The sequence below is a fragment of the Bactrocera tryoni genome, chromosome 2 (genome assembly GCF_016617805.1).
Source record: "Bactrocera tryoni isolate S06 chromosome 2, CSIRO_BtryS06_freeze2, whole genome shotgun sequence".
Classification (NCBI taxonomy): domain Eukaryota; kingdom Metazoa; phylum Arthropoda; class Insecta; order Diptera; family Tephritidae; genus Bactrocera; species Bactrocera tryoni.
Genome location: NC_052500.1, coordinates 1,389,501 through 1,409,270, shown reverse-complemented (window position 1 = coordinate 1,409,270; position 19,770 = coordinate 1,389,501). Strand labels below are relative to the sequence as shown.

At 37.5% G+C, this 19,770-nt stretch overlaps 2 protein-coding genes across 2 annotated transcripts; both read left to right on the top strand.

Moving 5' to 3' along the window:
* Positions 1 to 8,716: 8,716 nt before the first annotated feature.
* LOC120767585 (cilia- and flagella-associated protein 251) lies at positions 8,717 to 9,472 on the top strand. The gene has a single exon (XM_040093732.1). The coding sequence runs from the start codon at positions 8,717 to 8,719 to the stop codon at positions 9,470 to 9,472; it is 756 nt and encodes a 251-aa protein (XP_039949666.1).
* Positions 9,473 to 13,713: 4,241 nt separating this feature from the next.
* LOC120769552 (WW domain-binding protein 4) lies at positions 13,714 to 15,142 on the top strand. The gene is made up of 4 exons (XM_040096600.1): positions 13,714 to 13,751; positions 13,819 to 13,891; positions 13,949 to 14,673; positions 14,767 to 15,142. Coding segments are annotated over exons 1-4 (1,020 nt in total). The 5' UTR covers positions 13,714 to 13,749; the 3' UTR covers positions 14,987 to 15,142.
* The last annotated feature ends 4,628 nt before the right edge of the window (positions 15,143 to 19,770 follow it).

Genomic DNA, 19,770 nt, shown 5'->3' with positions numbered 1-19,770 from the left:
TTAAAGATTGGCGAGTAAAAGGACATTGGGGCCAACAACAATGGCATGTTGACACCAGAAGTAAATTTGATGTAACTACTGAAAAGAAGCATCCATTTTACGGCAGCTGACCTGTCCTTTAACGTTTGTTGTCTTATCTTTGCATTGTCGCATTGTCACTGGCTATTCGAGTTGTTGAATGTTGATCTCATATCCTTTTTGCTATTAGAAGTTTTATAAATAACAATTTGCATTCGACTTGATTGTCAAAGGATGACCAACACATTGATGCATTTATACAATGGATACTCAGTGCTGCTGCTGATTTCTCTGGCATGTGATGCATCCTTACAAATATCAATTGTCCGATTTTATTAACAATTTGCAAGCCACACAAACACATAAACATATATTTTAATATTTCGCTTAAGGAGTAACCATGTAATGCATTTCAATCAAAAATCATACAATGTATGCATTTTCTATGCTGTCAGTGATGTGCATGTGAGTAGGTCGAGGTGTGTTCTAAACTTTAACTAATATTCTTCTTGCCTGAAGGATCATCCAATTGTCAATTCTTTTATGTTTTATTCTGATGATATATGTATGTACATTTCGCCGAAGTACGATAAAATTTTAAGTGGTATTCATTACTTACTTTGTCTGTAGACGTGTTTTTAAGAGCTTGGCGATTTGGATTTGTTGAAATAAATGGATTAAAGAATTTTTTCTTCAATTCTTGGCAAAAATTAATACTGTAAAGATGCCCCAGTCTCTATATTCGCCAGACCTGGCTCCGTGTGACTTTTTCATATTTCCAAAAATAAAGAGAGCCTTAAAGGCCGTCGTTTTACAAGCAATTCTGACAAAAAAGGGGAACCCTGAAAGAGCTAAAGGCTATACCAAAAATCGAGTTTGAGAAGTCTTTCGACGAAATGTTGACAAAAGTTCATAACATCTAATTGGGACTTTTTGAAGGCGGCAACGTTAAGGTAGACGAATAAATAAATATTTTTTCAAATAAACGAAAATTCACCTTATTCTTGGAACACACCTCATATACAAACATCCGCATATTAGAGAGTCATACTTACGGTAAGTATCAGGGGCGGATATACGGGAGAGTTTCCCCACAAAAGTTAAAAGTTATACATTATTTCCAGTGACCCACAAAAATCATCATGGAACCAGAAGAAGTAATTATATAGTTCCCCTCCCGCCCCAAAATTCTGCCCTGGATCCGCTTCTGGTATATATAGAGATAGATAAATAGCTGAAAGGAAAATGAGCTGTCCAAAATGGTAAGCATTGAAAGTAAGAAATCATTACAAAACCAAGGAAATTAGGAACTTTTAGGAAAATATCTGAAGGTATTTTCAGTTGGGAAGGACCTTTGTCGGCCATTTTGTAGCGGCACTTTTTGCACCCATTCTGTGAAAATCATATAAGTATAAAAAACAAAAAATTACTGTCGTCCAGAATGAACGCAGGGAGTTTTTTGATCTTGACAATTTAAAAATGAAAATCCCGAAATAAGTGAATAATGTTCTTAACAAATTTTATCTGAAAATACTTATATATTATGCACCACTATAAATCTTTATATAAAAAATTACGTGTCACGTTGTTTGTCCGCAATGGACTCCTAAACTACTGAACCGATTTTAGTAAATTTAGCACACTGTGTACAGTTTGAACCAACTTAGGAGATAGGATAGTAAAAACCATTCATAAATAAAAATACAGTGAAATCTCTATTAAATGGACGATGTATTAAGCGGGCAACTCTATTAACTAGACAGAATGGCTGGTAACCAGACAATGAGAATGCAGCCCTAAATTATGAACATATTCAAAATTAAATCTCAAGTACAATCCCTTGGATTCTTATACCTAGAAAAACGTTTTCGCCTTTAGTCGTAAATAAAGTTTTCACTGTATTGAATAGTTTATTATGTGAATAATAGTATAAAATGTATACCACAGCAACACGTGGCCGGATCTAGTACTAATAGTAAGATAAATCTAGATTGAATAAAACGATACGAAAATCATTTTAAAACACAGTTATAATAGTAGTATGCACTGCATATCATTCATTCATTACTTAAGATTTGCTTTTTTGGTGATATCGGCGAATGAAAGAGTGACAACAAACCATAATCAAGCACGACAAAAGACAGCTGTCTTTATGTAAACAAACGCATGCCAATGCGCTGAAGTCTTCGCTTCAGTTGCCTTCCTGCATCTTACTACTGAGAAGCAATTGCAAGGCAGTCCTGGTGATCTAAAATATATCAAGAACATGTTCTCCACTTCGCTCCTTGATTTTTTCCCGGTCGAAGATCTTGGGTCGCATTTTGCATTTGCATTTGCTTTTTGGTAATGTTTACATGGCTTCCTATCGAATTTCCATGTTGTTTGCCTATCTATTTGACAATTCTTTCTTTGTTTGGGTTTTCGCTTCCGAATGGCTTGTTGGCCAAATAAACCGCACTGCATTGAGGGGAGCCACGCACAGTGACAATGAATGCCGAAGTCGATGCCCATTGGATGAATGAACGGTTGGAAGGCCGAATATGGGCAAGGGTGCCTGCTGGCAGTACTTCGGTGGTGGTAGAACATTTCGAATTCTCATTGTCGCTTTTGCTCCGCTCCCGTAGTTGCCGGTCGTGTTATTGTTGTCATGCATTTAATTGTGTGCGTTGGCTATTTGTCAACGTTAATAGTTCATGTAAAAATTTACAAATATTTGCAATCTATTAAAAGTTGATTTTTATGTAATTTGTTGATTTTTTCCTACGTTGAGGGAGGCCTTTGTTGAAATTTAATATGTGCGTGCTTTTCTGTGTGTGTGTGTCTGCGTATACTTTATTAAGCCGGGTATACGGTTTATTGTGGCCAAAGGTGCGTTTTCAACTGCATTTTTTTCATTTAAGCGATTTTTATGTATTTTTAATTAAACCCTTTTTCACATGATCGGCAGCAGTACATACATACATATGTATACACAGCTATATATATATATATATATATATATGTACTCGTTTGTATATGTGTATTGTGGCAATGTGAATACTCCCAACGACACCATGCATTTATATTTTTTAATTAGCGCGCTTAAATGTGGCAAAAAATTATTGAACAAACACAAATATGAATATTTCGTTAATTGCATCTTTCGCTTGAACACCTTTTGGTTGAGCCAAAGGATCCGCGAGTGTCCGCGCTGACGAATGTGGAGTCAACTGCACTGCCGGGCCATGGCGTGCATATGTGCGAATGTGGATTGTTTTCACAAAAGTCACTTAAAATCATATATTTTCGTATATAGCTATCTCGGTACGCATGTACGTGGTTACATATCCGCGCAACGTTTGTATATACATATATATATTTGTGCATACAAAGCATAACATGTACTGAAATGACGTTTTTTCTCGGCGAGTTCGAATACATTTGGAAATGCTGCACGCACATGTCGGTGAATGCATGCTTTTTCTTTTCATATGGTGTATTTAATATTTGCAATTCATTTTTCGCCTTTGATGGCTTTATTTATTGCGCGAAAAATGCAAATAACCCATTCGAAAAAAAATGCACGACCATTCTGTTTCGGTGAAATCCACATATACCAACTACAAATATACAAATGTACTACTATGAGCGAAAAATAGTAAGACTTTGTTCATAATTTTAAAATTCTTCACATATTCTTTAAAATCTATGTGTTCTCTCTCAAAGTAATTCCTCTTGGTCCCAATACCCTTGTGCCAACGTTTTTTCCAATCTTCGAAACAGTTGTTACAGTCAATTTCCCGAATAGTCTTCAACGCTCGTAGCGATTCACGTTTAATGTCTTCAATTGACTCAAAACGGTTTCTCCGAAGCGGTCGTTTTATCTTGCTAAAGAGCCAGAAATCACAAAAAGCTAAATCAGGCGAATACGGCAGATACGGCACGATATTGATTGAATTAATGCAGTATGCTACGGTGCATTAACGTGGTGCAAAAACCAAGAGTTGTCGGTCCATAATTTCGGCCACTCTGTACGAATAGCTTCCCACACAGCATTCCTCGTCGACAGTTTGGTCGGTCGGAAGGAGTGCGGAGTGCACCACACCTCTATAATCGAAGGAAACTGTCAACATAACCTTGATTTTTGATCTGCTTTGACGTGTTTTCTTCTGCTTCGGCTCACCTATGCCACGGTATTCAACCGTCAGATCGTCTGTTTCCGAGTCGTAAGCATAGATCCAAGACTCATCGCTAGTAATAATACTTTTCATGACATCTGGTAGTCGGAAAGCATTGTTTCATAGAGGTGAACGCAGAGATAAAGGCTACGGTGTTTTTGGTAAAAATTAAATGATTTTGGAACCCAAATGATCTTTAATTTTTACTGATCCTTTCTATACTCCAACGATGCAGCAAGATCACTGACTGTTAATCGTCGATTCTCAAGCACCTACTCCTCTATTTCATTGACGTGTTGATCATTTGTTGATGTTGATGGCCGTCCTGGACGTGGTTCGTCGTCAACGCGTTCTCGACCCTCTTCGAATAATTTGTACCAATTAAAATCACTTGCTCGATCACTTAAGGTATTTTCCAATATTCTGAACGTTTCGGCACCAGAAATTTGATTTCGCACACAAAATTTAATAGAATTTTCTTTGTTGAATAATTTCACTTATCGTAAAAATCGTCGAATGAACTTTAGGTACTTCAGAAAGACAAGCTTATACTTAACACCAATGATTATTTTGAAGTGACATTTTGCGCAGATGTCACTGCAGTTATGCCAACCTAGAAAAAATAATTCAACGAACGGATTTTCGCTCCAAATTTAAATTAAAAAGTCTTACTATTTTTTGCCCACAGTTCGGGTGTAAGGAAACGTTAAGCCTGTGCTTAGCCAAGCATTTTGTACTATTGTGGACTCTGAGATATGGTGATGTGGCTGTGAGTTATGAATAATTTTGTCCATTAGGAGATGAATCAGTGCATATAAAACTAATAATTGCGGACATTAACAACATTTCAATATCAAATTTTAAAGTAAATTTTCTAGTTGAGTTCAGAAATCATAAATGATGCAAATGTCTATTTGAAAGTAATGCTTCCTCTACCACTAGCTTTTCCTTACATCTAACTACATAAAAATAAGCTCTAGATATCAGGAATGGTTGGTTTTTCCTTACTTTCTTGAATAGTTAGTTTTTTCTTATAACCATATCATTTTGTAAATAAATCCTATTAACATTTGTGCTTTACTGTAAAAGCTAGAAACGTATAATAATGTAACATCAGCGCTCTACTGTTAAATACCATACATGGAAGGATGCTGGCACGACAATGTATAAGCAAATCGCCTCTGTAAAATTCGCAAAAATAATTGTAGAAGATATTGAAGTTATTTAGATACTCTGCCAGAGAAAATATATATATTTTATTTAAGAGATTAGGCCGCCATAATTGGAATCTATAAAATATTTGATTTCTTTTAACGTTGTTAAAACAAGTAAATGTCGCCGATGGCAGTTTTACATTAAAAATACACAAATCCTACTGTTCAAGCGACAGTATGTATCAGCAGCTATTATACGTATGTATATGTGCGTATATGTGAGAACTGTTATAATCAAGGAACTTGATTTTGACTTCTGAGGTCTAAGTAGATTTATGAACATAAGAGAGACGCATTCTAAGTACAGTAATGATGATAAAATGAAATATTTAGTAATACAAACTAATTTGAAATTTCTTGGCCAAAGGATGTAGGCTATGCACTTTAGCTTTGCATATGACGAAAATAGTAGTTTTCTTTTAATTTTCTTTTTGGGAAATGGCTCAAAATTTAGTAGACAAAATTTTAATAGATTTTAGAATATGGTATCTCAATGCGTTCAACAATATTGGGTAGTCGAAAAAGTCTTTTCGTATTTCTCATCAAACTTCAATTTATTTATTTTTTTTTATAATAATAAATAAATATGTACCACTTCGGTCGACTACTTTTTGCCATTTTGTCGCTAGAGACATTATTCCATCAGTGTAAATCGAAATTGCGAAATATCCAGAACGGAAGCGAGCGAACACGAACTGATATAGCATCGTCTCCGTAAACTCCACAAATTTCATTGGTGGCTTGGGTGGCGTTCTTTCCAAATTAATTTTTTTTGTTAAATGAAGCTTAAAATCTCACCTTTCCAACACTAAATGGTATGACACTATATGATTGGACAAAATACGAAAGGACTTTTTCGACTATCCAATATTATGCTTTAATATAATAAGACATCCAATTAGGAGTCAACCTTTCTTGGATTAATCTATCTTTGAAGCAAATAAATTCCATTGACAACAATTGTAAGAATGTTACTTTCTTTCTGCTATAATATTTAGCAAGACTATTATTGTACGACCATATTTTCGCTGAAGACTGAACATTTTCTATTTCTACATATGTACATATACATATGTATGTACATATGTACTTACATGCATGCATAAGAGCAGTATACACTGGCAAAATGGCTGGGTTAATATTTGATCATATAAAATTCAGTATATAATTTTTATTTGCATAAGTGATTTGGTATGTGCGCTTGTACTCGCCTGTTCGTTCATTTATATATGCACGTCAACTCGTTTTCCTTATTGGCTGTGATAAATTTTGTATTTTACAATCGACTAAAGCATGCAGCTTACCGCAGACGCAGTCAGTCTATGCAACACATAACGGTACATACATATATAGCTACATAAAATATCTCAAATACATGTACGCACGCGTTTATTATGGTTTTAATCTTCAAACACCCTCAGGGTGGAGATTAAAAAATTAATTTGATTTCATATGCACCGACTGTTCGATTGCCGATCGCGTTGGTTGGGGAAACTATGCAAAGATTTTAGACAGTTCCGGTGCCGGGATACGATTAATGCCTGTAAGGAAGCCATGTGTGCAGAGAATGCTTATATTTAACACGCACAACCTCTACGTATATATGCACATATGTACATACATTATTATATGAGTATTGGAGAATTATTTATTATTACGTTCGCATTCGAAATAATAGCTGCCGTACACACACACATACACCTACATACATACATATTATTATGCATAAGCCAGCGAGAAGTATTAATATATTACATACATATGTATGTATCATGCACAAATATGCATATGTATACATGTGTGTATGAATATGAGCGAATTTATACGAAAAACTGATAATCAACAAAATGGCCGAAAGGACATATGTCCATATGTCAATATGTATGAGCGCGACACCAATTTGATAACACTGACTGCCTCTTTATCCAACTACCTAACCGACAGACAGATGACTGCCACTGTTCGGTGGAATTGTCGACTGTGGCAGCAATGGAACAATCAGCAAATGGGGATTATTACCCTTTTACATATGCTGCGTTTGTATGGGTGAGATGTGGATTTGCGCTTGTATATTCAATAGCATTCAGTTTGTAGTATATGTGCATGCATGTGTGTAGTCTATGCATGCACTGTACGTGTGTTTTGCAGTCAACGCAACATAAATCCCATCAAAGGCCAATTTGAATTCTCACCTCAGACAAAGTGCAACGCCACGACTCACAGAGCAGCTGAACGCAAACCGCCAAGCGACGCACAACTGAACGACATTCGATGCCGTTGACAATGGCAGATGCCAAAAACAATGGGGTTTGACTGTTTAACTGGTGCACTAGTGCGAATCCAGCTTACAGCTCACGCTCATACTATTCGGTATTTGCTGCTCATTATTTCGCTACACTTTCCCCGCAGCCTTTCTCCTATCGACCTCTGCTACCGCTCGACTTGCGAACACACCGCATTTCGGTTGTTTTGTCTGGCTTATTTTGCACTTTGTGACATGTAGAAGCCAGCGCGTGGGCTTAAGCCAAATAAGTCTAGTCTTAAGGAACGACCGCTGGCAGTAAAGGATCATCTTTGAGAACTGTTCTTATAGATATTCTTGAGAAGGGGGTGTAGACATGAATGAGACACTGCGAAAAGACGCACAGCAAGCGACAATTGTTTGAGTATCAATTTGTGGGTTAATTGAAATCCTGTTTGCTCGTAATGAGATAGGAGCAAAGCTACAAGTCGTCAATATATTGTATGCGATCCTTTGAAATGGCTTCTTAGCGCAGCGCATGCTTCATATTCTCACATAAGTAGACCATAAGACCACATAATACATGCTAACTAAGAAGGTACACCAAAGAATCCTCTCTTAGACGTTGAAGATTATAAATATACATATGTATATTGTTTTATAATAATTTCGGGAAAATGAGCGAGTGCCCTGTGGAAAAATCGAAGAAGCTGCTTAGTAGCGCTGCAATGCTTGTGATAAGAAGCAAAAACTTCCTCTTCTTAGGAGTTGGTATTACGTTGATATATGTATGTAAACCACGCTGGGGCACCGAAGCATGAATTTTGCGTCATTCGATCGAAAAGCAAAACCGCAGTGGCAATACACCGGGAAAAATTCAATGCAAGTCGAGAGAATAACGGTATAATGTGCAAAACATATGTTGGTATGCGTTAAATCTCTCGAAATAACCAAATTTCTCAAAGTGTATGAAACGCAAACCATTCACCTATTACCTAACTGGTTCACTTCTTTGTTGGACGGTGAATTTTACTATAAAACTGCTGGAAAATATTGTCGGATTGGCAATTGGTACGCGGCTGAGAATGCGTCGTCACCTGAAAGTGTTTCTGCTGCTCGCACTCTTGGTCACTTATGTGACAGCAAAGAAGAAGGAAGAGAAAGAGGAGTCTTCCGAAGAGGAAGAAGAAGAGGGCGAGAAGTATCATAAGGAGGAGCACAAGGAGAAGAAGCATAAAGGAGACAAGGGTCATAAGGAGCATAAGGAATGGGAGGAGGATGAGAAGAAACACCACGAGGAGGAGGACCATGAACATAAATATGGGAATAAGGGTGGGAAGAAGAAGAAATACTATGATGAGGAAGAGGAATATGGTGAAAAGAAGGAGCATGGGGCGCATAAGAAGGGCGGTAAGCATCACCATAAGAAAAAACATAAGAAGGGCCACAAAGAATTGGAATACCACAAGAAATTCAATAAGGACGAGTATAAGAAAGAAAAGAAATTCTACGATGATGAACATAAAGCGGGACATCATAAGAAACACGGTAAGGATCACAAGCATGATTTAGAGGAGGAGGGTGGTCATAAAAAGGGTGAACACTATGAAGCCGGCAAAAAGAAGGAACACAAGAAACACAAAGAACACTATCAAAAGGGACATAAAGATGAAGATGAGAAGAAGTACAAGAAGAAGCACAAACATGGTGAACATCACGAGGAGCACGAGGAGTATGGCAAAAAAGGCGAAAAGAAGGCCAAACACAAGGAGGGTCACAAAAAAGAAAGCAAGAAAGAGAAAGAAAAGAAGAGCAAAAAGGAGGAAGAGAGCAAGCATTGAACGAGATAGAGTTTGGAGATTTGACGACAGCTCTAGTGCTTGAAAATAAAAGCGAGTATTTATGCAGAAGCAGAAGATGTAGGAAACATAGAAATTGTGATCAAACCAAGAGGTAGCAAGCAGTTCTTCATTGGGTGCTTGTGGCTCAGTTGTTTAATAAAATGACAATATTCCTAAATAAAATATAAAAATAACTTCTTTCTAAATAAAAATGCTTTACTTTGATTATTTAGTTTCGTACGGCGAGAGTAAATTCTGAGATATAATAAAAAGTATTTGCTTGATTATCTTTCTTACTCTATAAAGCGAATAAAGTGAATAAAATTGTATATCAAATGTATTGATTTCTTCTTCTTCTTTACTAGCGTCGACACCACTTACGCGATTATAGCCGAGTTAATAACAGAGTGCCAGCCGTTTCTTCTGTTCGCAACGCGGCGTCAATTGGAAATGCTAAGCGAAGAAAGGTCCTTCTCCACCAGGTCTTTCCAACGGAGTCGAGGTCTTCCTCCTCCTCTGCTTCCCTCGGCGGGTGTTGCGTCGAACTGGAGTGTTTTCGTCCATTCTGACGACATGATCTAGCCAGCGCAGCCGCTGTGTCTTGATACGCTGAACTATGTCAATGCCGTCATATACCTCATACAGCTAATCGTTCCATCGAATGCAGAACCTTTCTCTCGAAAACTCCTAAGGCGGATTCATCAGTTGTTGTCATCGTTCATGCTCTGCACCATATAGCAGGACGGGAATAATGAGTTTGGTCTTTGTTTGTCGAGGGAGGACTTTACTTCTCAATTGCCTACTCAGTCCAAAGTAGCATTAATTTTATATTTTATCAGTGTTTTATATTGAATATATGTAGATCATGTATCTATATATCTTATGTATGTATATATTTGCCTAAGCGGTTTTAAAAAGTGTTCCGAAGACTGCTCAACGAAAGTTTAGAGGAAGAAAAATGCAACAGTGTGTAAGGTATAAGGCGCAGTGCACGCCTAGCAGTTATTTAAAGGTTTGTTGGAATGTACTTCAGCCGAGAGATATTCAGTATCGAAACTTCGAAGGAAAAATAAAATTGATCCATTGCCCAACTACAAAGAGCTGAAGTCTGCGCCATTGATGCAAGATGGACATAATAAGTGCACTAAATGCAGTTATGTACAGTTAATGAGTATGCATACACAGACATGTAATAAAGCAGACAAAACGTACGTCCAGCTTCCCTGAGTCATATTGCTGCACCGAAGGCACTGACGTCCCTATAGAAATCACTATATGCATTCATGCTCTCGTGTGTGTGTATGTGTGATTGTAATGTCACTAAATATACATATGCATGTGTTGCATAATATATATTTACATTGTTTCTTACAAACATAGATATTCATATGAAGTTTACCTCACTTTTTCCTGCTGAAGGCTATTGTTTGTTGTTGTTAATGATGTTCTTACTCGCTTTGTAATTACCTTTGTATTTGTTATTCGCTGGCGCATACATGCACACACGTGTAAGTAGCTCTTGCATTTTTACAGCATTTAGCTGATTTGTCGCCTGCTTTCCTGTTGTCTGGCGCTGTTGTTGTGGTTAATGTCCCGTTGTGCGCCGCCCGCTGGGTAGATGTGGTTGGCTGGCAATGAGTGCTCGTGTGTGTGCCATTGTGGCAAGGGCATGGACATAGATTCATACAAACATATGTATATCAAAAAAATGTATGTACGAATGTAATGCGGATAGCCGGAACATTACTCTACAAACATATACATTTTAGTGCCGTTTGTTTGTTTCATTGCTTCACATTTAAAATTAGGAACACGACGGTCGTGAATTAGAATTTAAAATTAGATATAACATATGTACATATGTAAAAACAGTTACTACAAATGTTACTACAAATTCGATAAAGATTAAAAGAATGTTAGATAATTTAAATTTATGCTGAAGAATTTAAGTATTTTCGGCTTCAATTTAAGAAAGCGAATCTGCAGAAATTAAAGAAGGCCGTTGTTGTTATTGTAGTGCGAGTTGACAGTCCTTGTCCGGATGATAATGCGGGTCCGTTTCCGTTTACTTAGCCCGAAATTGTCGGCAGAAACTGAGATTTGTATAGTGATTCTTCAGGACTCAGGCAACGCCTTCAATTAAACCTAATACCTACCTACTTGTCTACAGTATTTAATTAGAGAATTGTTTAATTAGAGCACAGTAAAGCGTCGGCATTTGTATCTTAATTTTAAAGTTTTAAAGGTATGTTTTGAATGAATTGGCGTTTTAACCACCTGATTGACAGACACCCAAACTGGCAAGCTCCTAATCTCAGCTCAACAGCAGCTCACACGACCATCCGTGCCAGCTGCTCTGATTGTCGCCTTTGCCTCCCAATTTGTGGATCAAATTACGTTTGTACTCGTTTAGTGGGAGGACAGGTTGGCCTTTTGCCATACTGTCAAGCCGCTGACGGCTTTCCTCCCTCCCCCTATCGGACCATTCGCATTTATAATTATTACCTCCTGCCCACGTTGCCCGGTTTGGCTGTGCAGAGTTTTTAGCCGCCACAAGTACAGTTACTTACTGGATATGGGGTGGCTTTTTGAAGTAGGTGCGATTGAACTAAAAATACAAAAAGAAAATAAAAACATTTTAAGTGGAAAAAGATTTAAACATGCTGCACATGGAGAAGTAAGTTGAGTTAAGCTTTTTGTAGTATTTGGCGTCTAATAAGGTAAATGGAAATTATGGCTAGCGGTCATTGTCAACAGTTGTTGAGAAATGTCCTTTTATTCCAGAACTGTTCCGATTAAACGTATTCAGAAGCGAATCTTTATTTTAGGTAGCAAAAAATTTAACATAGTTTTGTAGTTTATTAGTAAGGTACTAATTTTTCCTTTTTGATCTATCTCATATCTTATTTATTTAATATTTAGCGTTATTTATTTTTTTGTGTCCGTTTACAGTCACCCGAATAAGTATAGTGTACAAACTAAAAAATGGTATTTTGGGAAGTATACAGGCGATTTTTAAAGTGAGTGAGTTTGTTTTAAATAAATAATCAAAAAAATATTTACCATCCTAACGAGTTTTAATTTAGTTCGTTTGTTGAGCGCACTAAAATTCAAACGATGCGGGAAGAATGACTACAATAATAAAGAAAAATATAAAAATATAAATATGTTCCTTTCTAAAAAATCTCTAAAGTTTATGGTACAAGAAATGACAATCCTCCAAAGGTCCAAACGATCGAAATGGCGTTTTCCAGCAAATTTCCCTTCAACCGTCGAGTTCAGCAGATTTTAAAAGGAGTTCCCAAACGCCTCAGCCTAGTTGCTACCTCGGCACAAAACTGCAAGGACCACTAGAAAAGGCATTCTAGAAATTTCAAGGATGGCTTTCATCAGACAAGACCCAATTTGTTTTGTAACGCATAAAATGAATTAATCTTTGATTTATACTGTTAGACAACGTCTCTTAATAGATTTTTCGGAACGATTTTGTGGAACCATGGATTTTTCAGCAAGGCCGCGATACACTATGGCAGCTGGGAACAAAACGTTTCTATGGACAGATAGCATTCATAGGACATAGGACCCCGGCTTTAACCTCTGGGGAATCCTTTCGCAGCAAGTTTATTCCGGTGGTCGACAATTTGTGAGTGGAAATGGAAAAGAAGAAAATTCGCTGAATCGAAACCGATGATATTGGTTTGATTTTAAATATGAATTTTTTTCGATTTGATTGAATTTTGGATTAATTTTATTTATTTAGTTTTTTTATTTTTTGGTGGAATTTTTTTGATAATTAATTTTTAATTAAATTTTGTTACTTGCGTCCCGGAGTGTCACAAAAACAAGGGGGGGTCCGTCCACCATCTATCCCCACAGGGGGGCGTTCACAAAAAAATTTAACTTTGTTTGTTTTTTTATTTTTTTTTATTAATAAAATTTAAAAATTTCGGCTGTTTTATTTCAAATATTTCTAGTTAATATGTTTTGAGTAGGTGTTACTAATTTTGTCTTTTTTGCAATTAATTAAAAAAAATAAATAAAAAAAAAATTAAAAAATTTATAATAATAATTTTTAGGCATTAATTATTTCCTTGTTATTTATCTTGATAATTTTGTCTGGACACTGCTAAGTAGCCAAGTTAAACACCATTTTTGTACCGAAAAGCTATTACAATTTTTGAACTGCCTTATCAGCATGCTCAGCTGTGGTTTTGACAGTTTCTACAGTGTCAGTGCATTTTGTTTACAAACAATTTTAATATTGATAATTTTTGAGAATGTAATATAAAAATGATATTTATTTTATCTAGAAATGATTTAAAACAATTAATTCTGTTTCTTCTTAGGGCGGACTATTGGAAGTCGAATGAGCGTAAATACTGCGACTTTTGCAAATGTTGGATTAGCGACAACAAAGCGGTTAGTAAAATGATTTGTGCAATAAATTATTATTTTTAAAAATGTACTTAATTTTAGAGCATTGCTTTCCACGAAAGTGGGAAGCGACACAAAATGAACGTCGCCAAGCGCATTACGGACATTAGTCGGAGTAGCGAGAAGGCGGAAAGGGAGAAGCAAAAGATGGATGCCGAAATCCGAAAAATGGAGGAAGCGGCAATGCGTTCATATGCGCAGGATATACATGCAAGTGGAGATTTTACAGCGCGAAGCATAAACGCCGTGCTGGATGCAAGCGTGGGCACTGTGACCGCTTCCACATCAACATCAGCTAAGGTCCGTGCAAAACAAGTGGATCCCGTAAGACTTCCCGGAAATTCTGATGATGAAGACGATGAGGGCAGAACTGTTAGGGTACAAAAAGTTATGCCGGAGAGTGTACCGAATGCATCGCTTTGGGTTGAGGGTGTTTCTGATGAAGGCTACACATATTATTGGAATGTGAAAACAAATGAATCCGTTTGGGAAGCACCGAAAGAAGGCTATCTCTCTTATGCCGAATATCAACGTATAAATGAATTGGCTGTGAAAAAGCAAGAATTGGAAGATGCAAGTGAGGCGAAAAAGTTTCGCGAGAATGTTAATGAGGAAGTAGCCCGCTATAATCGAGAGCGTTTGAAAATGTTCAGAAAACCAGAAACTCCACAAGAAGCTCAAAAGCGACGTGAAGAAAAACAAGCTTACAAAACGGAGGAAGAGGCCAGCGCTCAAACGATTGGTGAATGGCAAGTGGTGGAACAAAAGTAAGTTCCTAAATCAAATAAAAAGACATTGAAAAATACTAACTTTTCTATGCAGAGCTAAACGTTGTTGACAATAAACTTATATCTTTCCAGACCACCTCCTGTACCTATAGATTTGGAGCTACCCAAAGTTGATAACTTTTATATTCCACCGGTGGTGTCCAATGTACCATCGGAGCCACCAGTGAAGCGCTTCAAAGAGAAGGTCATTGAAACCTTGGATCCAACAACTGTAAATGACGTGCCAACTTCTTTCAAGAAACGAAAATTTGCAGCAAAAGCCAACCAACGTCAACGGCTCGACGTGGATTAACTTTTCCTTAGTTTAAATTTAATTAATTAAGAAATATAAAATTCTATCGACTTGTACCCGTAAATAGTATGTCGAACATGCATTTCGACGTCAAATATTCTAAACTGTAGGCGTAATTGTTTACCGATTATTAAAATCAACATATGCAACATGTCAGACACATTTATTTGCTTGTAAATAACGGAATTATCGTCAGCGTCTGGTGAATCATGAGTTGTGTCCTCTGCAAGCGGCTGTAATTATTTGGTCTGTAAATAACATATTTTCAAGTTCATGTGTGTATGTATATATATATATGTATATATATATTATATGTATGTGTCTTTACAAATATACACACAATTTTCTAGGATTTGATTTTTAGAACAATAATGCAAACATATTTACATTTGGTTTAACTTTGGGTGTATTCCTTTTCCTTCTCGTTTATAAAGCTATATGAAACAATTGCTCAACCACAGCAATCACAGTTTCAAATTAGTCAGCAAATGGAGATTTATGCATAGGTGTAGTAAGCATGTATAAGTTTGTCTATATTCTTTTAATGATAACCACTTTTTTCATTTCAAATCAGAAAAAATGAGAAAAAATTGTCTTTTTCCCGGAAAATTGTATGCGCACGTGCGTCCCACATTCATCCGTTGATTTTGGTAAACACATTTCAGACACCCACCTGCTGCCCAGAAAGTTGATCAAAACAAATATCGATATCTGCATTAAAGCGAAAGATCTTTTCGTGACTGATCTGCTTCCGAATAATTGTTTATTATTTCGTGTTGTGAATTCGGACTACACGAATACACGTTACAAATGTACGCGGGAATATCAAAGATACGGTCCACACATACATACATATGTACAAATGAATGCCCATACACAGATCCCGAATATTTAATTACACCACCGTTAAGTGTTTTGTTGTAATATTTAGTTGCAACATTTGCCAAAAGATGATTAAATTTTTGTTCAGATGGTACAATGTATATTATGTGTGTATGTACTTCCAACATAGAACCTTGTAATAATTGAGTCCAAACATAAATTCGTTTCAATTTCAAACTTTTATTACTCGTACATAATTATGTCTGCAGGTTTGTTTATATACATACATATGTATGTATGTTTGTATGTGTGCCTTGGGTCTTAACACCTTGCTGCTATCAGTTAGTGTCACTAAATACTTTCCACGCCTTCGTTTATCTCGTCCGGGATATGCTAGCCGCCTTTTATGTGCCTAAGTATTAATTGAAATTTATTGTTTATTAATTGTAAACTCTTATCTAATCAAGAATTCTACTCTTCTCACTGAGCAAATGTCCACAACATTCCAAACGAATCTCGCTTGTGTACCACATGTGACTATATCTACCTCTGTATGTATGTAGGTGTATCTGCTCGGTGGCAAAGTACAATTTTTAAATTAAAAACGCGCTTAACATATTTTACGTTATCAGGAATATATTTATATATGTATGTACACATACATATGTATTAATTAAAATATTTTTAACCGCGAACGATGCAAAATATTTTTGTTGCCAGAAAAATCACGGAGGCATGACAGTAAACAGGTCCCATCGTTATGCTTTATCATCATATGTATGTATGTACAATGTATTACATTTTAGGCACATTTGCATGTACATATGTACGCCCCTTACTTCTTTCATGTATGTACGCCGATTATTACCAAATGTTCCGCCAGAATCGGGAAGGACCTCTTCGAGCCGTTCGATACCAAAACGAAGTTTTAGACAAGGCGACTCCCTATTTCAATCTACTTTTGGCGACAATATTTGGGGCTGCAGAACTAAATAGAGAAAATACGATCTTATATAAGAATGTACAGCTACTGGCGTCCGCCGATCATCATTGGCCTTAACAACCGCGCCGTTAGTTGTGTTTTCTTCAGAATGGATAGGGCAGCGAAGGAAATCGGTCTGGTGGTGAACGAGTGCAAGACGAAATATCTCCTGTCATTAAACAAACAGTCGTTACACTCGCGACTTGGCTCCCACGTCACTGTTGACAGTCATAACTTCGAAGTCGTAAATAATTTCGTATATCTTGGAACCTCTATTAACAGCAACAACAATGTCAGCCTTGAAACCCAACGCAGAATAACTCTTGCCAACAGATTCTACTTCGGACTAAGTAGGCAATTGATAACTAAAGTCCTCTCTCGACGAACAAAGACCGAGCTCTATAAGTCAATCATTATTCCCGTCCAGCTATATGGTGCAGAGGCATGTACGATGACACAATCTGATGATTCGACGTTACGAGTTTTCGAGAGAAAGGTTCTCCGGAAGATTTATGGTCCTTTGCGCATTGGCCACGGCGAATATCGAATTCGATGGAACGATGAGCTGTATGAGATAGATGACTACATTGACATAGTTAAGCGGATTAAAAGGTAGCGGCTACTCATGTCGTCCGAATGGATGAAAACACTCCAGCCCTGAAAGTATTCAACGCATGTACCCCCCAGGAGAAGCAGAGGAAAAAGAACACCTCCACTCCATTGGAAGGACCAGGCTTCGCTTGGAATCTCCAACGGCGCCAAGCAAGGAAAAGGAGAACGACTGGTGCGCTGTAGTAAACTCAGCTATAACCGCGTAAACAGTGTCTAGACTAATAAAGAAGAAGTATAATTTTGATGAAATTCTCCCGCAGTCCCAGCTAAGTGATACAAAATTTAGAAAATATGATTATTTAAAGTGGATGAACATGAATTTATACAGCTTTTTATGAATTTCATTCTAAACTGTTCCATTGTGGGATATGTGACACTCACACCTTCTCTAATCAGACTCTTCCATTTGCCAGGGTTTGAAAAATAAGCATGAAGTCAACGCTACAAGTTTGTAGTAATTCGAAGCTATTACCAGCTTAAAATTTGCCAGTTACTCTATAGAAGAGAACAGGAACGAGAAATAGGTGAATTGGTTACTGGACTGGATCTGAGTCATTTCTTACCGGTGCATTCCTCAGTAGTGTACACAGATCTGAGACAATACATATGTAAGTGCGTCTGTATGGCAAAAAAATAAGTGTGCCCACCCATTTTACCTATGCACGAACATGTGTGTGTGTGCACATTCCAATACTAATTAAGTTCATTAGAAATTCCGAAACAAGTGAATGATTAATTTAGTCAGCCAAAGGCTGAAACGAAAATCGATGTGATTATCTCATTAAGATCGCAGCTTGTGGTTTGCGGCGGGGGAGCACCCACCCGCGCGCCACTCCCTCAGTTTAGGCATGCAAATGACCGCAAATCGAGAAAATCGAGACAACGAAAAAAATAAACACTCACAGCACAGCAAATAAAAAAGAATAAAAGAATAAAACTAAAAGAAAATCGTCTTGAAAATACGCGCAGTGCGAGCGGACAGCGGGGTAAACAAAGCTTATGGGCAGAAAGAAACGACATCCAGACAGACTGGCAGACAGGCAGCTGGGCGCATACAAATTGCGAAGTGAAACAACTACGATGGCAAACAGTTATATATCTAAAAAGATTCGAGTCAAAAGAAGTTTGTTGGTGAGCTCATGAAATGCAAAAGGTCGAAGAAGACGATGGAGTGCAATAAAATTGCAAAGCAATATAAAATATTTTATAAAATAGATATGGCGACTTTTGTGGAGGTTCTTGGTCATATAATAGTCTGGGTTCGTAGAACCGGCTGCCAATCTAATGAGTTACAACTTGATGGAAGTGGAATTATAGTAGATCTTCCGGAGGTTAGAGGTGTGGAATCAATGACAACGAAAGAAAGGTCCTTCTGAAGCGTTGAAGTTTATGGCACCCTTTAATATGTTACAGGGTTTGTCCGGAAATTAATAACACTGATTTTCTTCCGCCACGTCTGTACTTCGGGGCGTGCGCGCACCGACTGGATTCGGTAGTTCCGAGCAGTTGTCTGCGAGCACCTGGAGAGTCAGGACAAACATTTTCGCGCAACGTGTTTCTGTGAGTGGTGCAAGCCGAATATGCGCGTTCGTTAGAGCAAAGGTACGCGATTAAATTCTGTGTGAAACTCGGTAAATCTGCGACAGAGACATTTGATATGATCAAGCGGGTGTACCCAAATGTTGCTTTAGCAAGAAGTGGTGTATTTCGGTGGCACCAAACCTTTTTGGAGGGGTCGTAAAAAACGGTGCTCATAGTATTTTTTGTCATCAATCCACCATGAATTTGTTCCTCCGTCAACGCCAAGTTTTACGAAGAAGTCCTTAAGAGACTCAAACGATGGGTCAATCGGTTCCGACAAGACATCGCAGCCGATTGGAAATTGCACCACACTGCCTTTCTTGTGAACAGCTACCTAATCAAGGTCGGCACCACAACGCTTCCGCAGCCGGCATACAGCCTAGATGTGGCCCCCTGGACCACAGGTTGTTTCCTTGCCTGAAAAGGTCGATGAAAGGCAAGCATTTTGAGACGAAAGAGGGGATCCAAGCAGCATGCACTTCGGCTCTTAAGGCTATTTCGGAGAATGCCATCCGTGATGCCTTCAATGCTTGGAAATCGCGCTGGCAGCCCTGCCTCGACGCAGAAGGAGCCTATTTTGAAAGTTTTTAAAGAATTGTAGCGATTGGTTCAATAAATTTTTTTAAATCGACTCAGTCCTATTACTTTCCGGACAAACCCTGTAAATATGTTCTTTATATATACTATTTACTTTGCATAGATCAATTTGCACAATGCAGGGTGCATCGCATGGCATGCAGTGGTCACAAAATCGAAGGTCAAAGTTCGAAAATTTCAGATTAAAGTT

Coding starts and splice junctions, on each gene's coding strand:
- LOC120767585 (XM_040093732.1), top strand. CDS start 8,717: ATGCGTCGTCACCTGAAAGTGTTTCTGCTGCTCGCACTCTTGGTCACT.
- LOC120769552 (XM_040096600.1), top strand. Junction 13,892..13,948: donor GGATTAGCGACAACAAAGCG/GTTAGTAAAATG, acceptor ACTTAATTTTAG/AGCATTGCTTTCCACGAAAG. Junction 14,674..14,766: donor TGGCAAGTGGTGGAACAAAA/GTAAGTTCCTAA, acceptor ATATCTTTCCAG/ACCACCTCCTGTACCTATAG.